This window comes from Phytophthora infestans, genomic scaffold (assembly GCF_000142945.1).
Source record: "Phytophthora infestans T30-4 supercont1.161 genomic scaffold, whole genome shotgun sequence".
NCBI lineage: Eukaryota > Oomycota > Peronosporomycetes > Peronosporales > Peronosporaceae > Phytophthora > Phytophthora infestans.
In genome coordinates this window covers 157,075-162,873 of record NW_003303598.1, presented here as the reverse complement: position 1 = coordinate 162,873, position 5,799 = coordinate 157,075, and the positions used below count along the sequence as shown (strand labels likewise).

Here is a 5,799-nt window from a genome sequence, read left to right as displayed (position 1 = left end):
TCAAATCCTTAAGTTGTCTTCCTTGTCCTCTTCAGCTGCTTTCAGCAGTCGAAATTGCTCTTGAAGAATGTGACGATGTTCTTCTATATGCTTCCGAATGTCCTCTAGTTGCTGTTGCAGGGTCAATTGTTGATCATGCTGTTGCTGTAAGTACTCGGCTGTCTTGGCAGCTATTTCACTTTGCTGCCGCCGGACGAAATCGATTTGCTCGACCGCAGTGTCGTGCGCGGAAGCAGAAGCGCGCGCCAGGGCGTCGATCTGCTGCTTGGTCTCGTCATTGCTCAGCTCACTGTGAGTCAACTCTTGATGGAATGCTTCTTCTTTAATCTTGATGTCGCGCTCCATGGCCAAAGGAGCTAAAGAATTCTTTGACCCGCGCCACGGTAAAAGTAGAAGTGAAAGTTATATGTAAGCTAGCTTTCTCAGCTAATTTGGGGTTTCGTAACTGCCTACGCCTCGGGTGTTTTGCAACTACTGTTTGGGAGTTTTGCAACTGCTCTAAACGACTGCAGGAGCCTTCTTGGCGCCTTCTACGGCACCATGACGGTTGCTGCTACACCTCGTGTAGCAATTGAGTATTTGGTTGATCACTTCCTAAACGAAGTGTTTAGCCAAACTGGGAGGCTAGTATCGTTAGTTGAAATACTAAACATAAGATCCACAATAAAAGGATACAGCGATTTAACCGACTTAACTACTACAGTTTAACGAACAAACAAAATGCGTAGATAAAAAAAAACTGTCGTAAAGGCTATACATATTGCAAACAATACACACTGAGAAATGAGAAATTCATTTAACAACGAACAAAAGTAACAGGTTCACATGCAAGGCGAACAGTTTTTTTTTTCATGAATAAGATTTTACTGATTAGCCAAACCACAGCGAAACATGTAAAAGAAATAAAACCAAAGTCGAAATGCAACCATACACTTGTATAATTTCAACATTTCAACAGTAAATAACACTCAAATCGAACTTTAAATGGTGCCAACCAAGTCTCATAACGCTTCCTCGATGCGGGAGGCTGTTAATGAAGCCATATCCGATGTGTTCCTTGATTAAAAACTCCAGTACAACGTCATTAGTAGAAGAATGCTTCACTTACGCGCAAGCTTACATCTTAGGGGTAAAATATGTCCCCTTAGTGGCCTTTCGAGGCGTTTCTTGTGCTTAAACTTTAAAGTTTACAAGCGCAAGCGATTCTGCTGCAAAGTCAATTGAGTGGTGGTGTAGGTGCAGCCAAAACAAATTGTATTCGATAGAGGCATATTGAAGCTTGTCGTTTTACAATACCGGGATGATGTATTCTTATGTCAGTCTTATGCTGATTTTAGACTTAACATATACTTTTTGACTTCGGCCTTGCGTGCTTGCCCTGAGTGGGATTATTTTCTTTCTCTTATTTTTCCTTTTGGATTATCGATAGTGACAGCGGCTCATTGGCTTGCCTGCGCATATCACGTCGGAGATGCATATTTTAACATGTTGGAAGGCGGCGTTGCCTCGGCGTTTGAGTTCCGCTACGAGGTTATCTAGGCCTCCTTTTCTACAGCCCCCCCCACTTTCCAAATCGTCAGTTGCTTTTGGTACTTCGGAGCTTCTTGACACTCTTCTCGTCGCAGGCAATTGCCAACTCGGCCAGGTTACACCACAGCATGTGCATGTCCGGCGTTGACACGTCTGCAAATTCGACATGACGCCGCCTGTGCAGATGACTATGGCGGGTGCCTCGGTCTGAGCATGCCGTTCGTCATGGGCGACGGTGTCCTGCGATAGGTAAGAAAGTCCTTGCGACGCGCGCTCTCACGCTCTCTTAGACACGCCGCAGGTCATGGCATCACCAACGATGGTCCTCTGACAGTCGAGAGCGGCTGTGACGGGGTCGCACAGCACATTGCACAGAGGAAGTGCTTAAGGGTATATACTACCCGAGTGAACGTAAGTTCACGTGTTCCCGGCCTCAACGGGAAAGGTTTGCTACTTGATAGAGTAGATGTAAGACATATGTATTTAAAGTAAATTTAGCTTAAGTTCTATACAAACTAGAGGTTACCTATAGTGGAGCTAAGTAGTCATGCCCTGTCTGGCTCCTAGAGCACATGTCACTTTTTTGTAGCCTGGGGTACACTGGATTGTACCCCGTTACATCTTCCCCCACTTAGCTGATGATCACCTGATTCTCCAATCACAACTGATTCTCCAATCAGAAGTGAGAGAATTAAAACACCCAAAGGCGAATTCTCACACTGAGCAGCCACGAGACTGGAGCGGCTCTCAGTCACACCCAAAGTGACTTGTGCTCTCAAAGCTCAGTGGGATTAGCATCCCTATGCTCACAACTGTGTTAGCCGCAAAGCCTACACTCAGAGCTGCCTTAGCTCCTGCGCTAGCGCGCGTACAGTGCTTTGACACAGGGTGCAATAGACTCCGAACGTGTGGCATTCGCCCACAGCTCACACCAGAGGATACGACAGTCTTCGCGAACGGGTCCGGAGCATGGTGTCTCCCTCGAGGGACGGCACCGAAAAGGGCAACACCTGCTCCAGCATAGAGGGGGCTCTCAGCTCACCTCGGGCCATGCCTTTGGCTCCAGCAAGCATCCATCCTTGCGGGCGGAGCTTCTGTCACGCTCTCTTCGCGTCCTGGCCGTTATGCCAACGGTGCGTAGGTGTCCTTCATCGACACCGTGTTCCGTGACGGTACACAACCGTGGTGCAGGTGTCTCCCATCGACACCATGTACCGTCCGGTACTAACCTTTGGTGCGGCACGCCTACCACAAGGCTGCCATGTTTGGCGGTAACAGCTTGTGCTGTAGCATGAACTGATTCATGGTCAGTAGCTCGCATCATGCACAACGCATGTGCAAGCACAGTGTACAGGTCCATGGGCCTCTACACCAGGTACGCTGTGTACAGCACGTACCACAGCTACCATAAGTGCTCCGTGCACTTGATGGGTGTCATGCACGACGAGTTATTACGCGGAGCTCCCGGCAGGCTGCTCGACAGCAGCCAGTGCCGATGCACGGTATGTACGCTGACTCACAGCGCATACGCTCAGCTCAGCATCGGGTCGTGGAATGGCGCATATCTTTTGCACCCATACCAGTGTCTGTCATAGACACACCATGTACCTTGATGATACTCGACCGTGGTGGGGCATATCTCCCCACCATACCACTGCGGTGTTGGTGTCTGGCATTGACACCGAGTACCCACGCGGTACCGAGCCAGGGTGTGGTAAGCAGCTGTGGTGTAGCGGGATCAGCAAAATCTGCGAGATTGCTGGATCCGACTTACCAACAGCGCCCAGACACCGACTAACGGAGGGGTCCCCCGATGATCCGTGTTCTGCTGAACTTTCCTCACCTTGTGTACCCGTCGGTAGGGCGGGATCTTGCTCTCTCGGTAACTTCCGAAGAGTTCAAGTGGTGAAGCTTGAGTGTCTTGGCGAGACGTGGGGATGGGGTGGAGCAGCAGTGGTAAAATCTTCACTCTGCGTCCGTGGTTGGTTCTGGATCCAAAGCGAATATTCGAGCTTAAGTGGATCCAGGGCCTAGATCGTGGATCTGGCCGTAGGGTTGCCTTGCGGGTGTGTCCCTTGCCTTTGCGTTTCCTTTACGTCGTACTTGCCGCCTCCTGTGACGGGATCTTAAGAGTTGAGAGCCTCTAGGGTGTAACCGACCAAGTAGTAAATTCGGTTAACCTGTCGGATCTGCACGTGTATAGGAAAGCTCACTAGGTTGTAGGATCTGGCCAATGTATTATCCAGTTATCGCTACCAACACTAGATTCGCAATTCCCAACCTTCTCCGAGCTCGTACGGCCAATGTAGTTCCGACTCGTGAAGGCAGGAAGGCACTTGTGTGATACTGTGCAAATTGAGTTCTGTATTGATACTTAAGCCTATACCTGCCTGGATTTCTACCTTCTATGTCTTTTACCTGTTAAATCCCTTATCAGGCTCGGCTGCATGTCCTTTCTCTCCTTGACCTATCATCCCAGCTGTATTATCCTCCGATCCACCGGATCCATGGCGTAATCATTATGGTCACTCTATTATGGGTACACTCATCCGGATCCAGGTTGCTGTAAGTGTACACTCGTCATGGATCTGAGCTCTCCAATCCTCCAACATCGTCTTGTGACCGTCTGTGATCTCCATTGGCCCACGAAAGTTTGAGATCCACTATCCCTGTATCCTGTATCCAGGTCCCTCTATGCGGGATCATCACCTCCTTAGATCCGAACGCGGAAGTATGGGATCCGGGCCACCTCGCGGTGGATCTTGCCTTCTCGTTAGTCGCTGATACCAGATCCACCTTCAGATGACACCTTCCATCATTCCTTCATAAGATCCACACTCGATCCACCCGTACATAGTAAATCCCATATCCATCTAAGTGAACCCAGGTAAGGGTGGATCCGAGTTATTCCTTGGTGGATCTTGCCTTCCCGTACGTCAGTCATACCAGATCCATCGTCCGCCCATACAGGATGCTGCTCGTCATGGCCAATCTACCTCAGGCAACGTGCATCCGCGCCAGGCGATCCAAATCCTCTCTAATCACTTGAGATTGTCACCGATTCGGGATAGTGACTCCTTGTCAGGCCCATTCTCTTATTTCTGAGAAAGCACTTCACCACAATCGCCTCCTGTACGTGGTCGGCGCTGCACAACAGCGTTCACAACGTACACTACCAGCATCCCCAACCGCTTCCTCTTCTACGTGACACATGTCTCCCACCAACCGTATCAGCAAATCGCCGGGCAAGGCCCCATCCACCACTCCGCCGGTCAGCCCCTCCTCTATGTCACTCACCAATCTGCAAGCTTTAGCCCAGGCTCTTTCCGATCGAGTGCAAACCTTAACGGCGGAGCTCCAGACGGCCCACGATGCTCGAGACCAAGCTCAACGTGCGGAGGCGGCTGCTCAGCAAGCTTATCAGTCGTTATCCACGTCTTCGCACGCCACTCAACTCCAAACTTTGCGAGCCCAAGTCCATGACCAGGCTATGGAGATCCAAGGGTGGGAGCACCGTGCGGCCTCTCGTTCACAGGATCTGCGACTCTTGTTGGCCGATCAAGCGGTCGAGACCCGCGACTTGACTGGACGGCTGGATCGCGCCTTCCGTCAACGGGATGGCATGCGAGACGACAACGACCATCTCCTTGGAGAGATGGCGCTTCCCGGATCCATGACCTCGAGCGAGATCTGGAGGATTCCCAAACTGCAAGTGCGGCCGCGGACGAGAGCTTGGATCGGCTTCGCGACGAGTTGCGCCTGACTCAAGAAGAGGTGGTGACCAACGACTATGTGGGATCCACCCATGGCGGATTCGCATTAGGGTCGGCGCGTGGAGGGTCCCCCGCGCCGAATCCACCTCCCTCGTCGCCGGATGTGGCTCTGGCCCGTTTTTCCGAGGAACTGAAAGATACCAAAGAGTCGCTCGAGAAAGCATCTGCTGGGCGAGATTACGCGCTTGAAGAATTCGTCCGCATGACTCAAAAGCGCGCGACAAGATCCAGGCCAAGCTGGCGGATACCGCGCTCCAGCGTGATAAGGCGGCTACCGAGTGGGCGGAATCCAAGCGAACGCAAACGGAGCTAGAATCCAAGCTCCGTCGCATGCGTACGTGGATCCTCTTTTGTCTCCTTCCGGTAGCCCCATATACACTTGTTATGTCGATCCAGGTGACAAATTGAAGGATGCCGAGGCAACTGCGACAAAACAACTGGATCAGCTCTCTGCTGCTCATGCTCAGCATCAGTAGCTAGTTCTAGAGCGCGATCG

At 51.1% G+C, this 5,799-nt stretch overlaps 1 protein-coding gene across 1 annotated transcript; it reads right to left on the bottom strand.

Moving 5' to 3' along the window:
- Window positions 1-345, bottom strand: PITG_19951 (uncharacterized protein; the record flags this gene model as incomplete). The annotated part of the gene is made up of 1 exon (XM_002895540.1): window positions 1-345. One exon carries the CDS (start codon window positions 343-345, stop codon window positions 1-3), a length of 345 nt encoding a protein of 114 aa, XP_002895586.1.
- Between the last annotated feature and the right edge of the window lie 5,454 nt (window positions 346-5,799).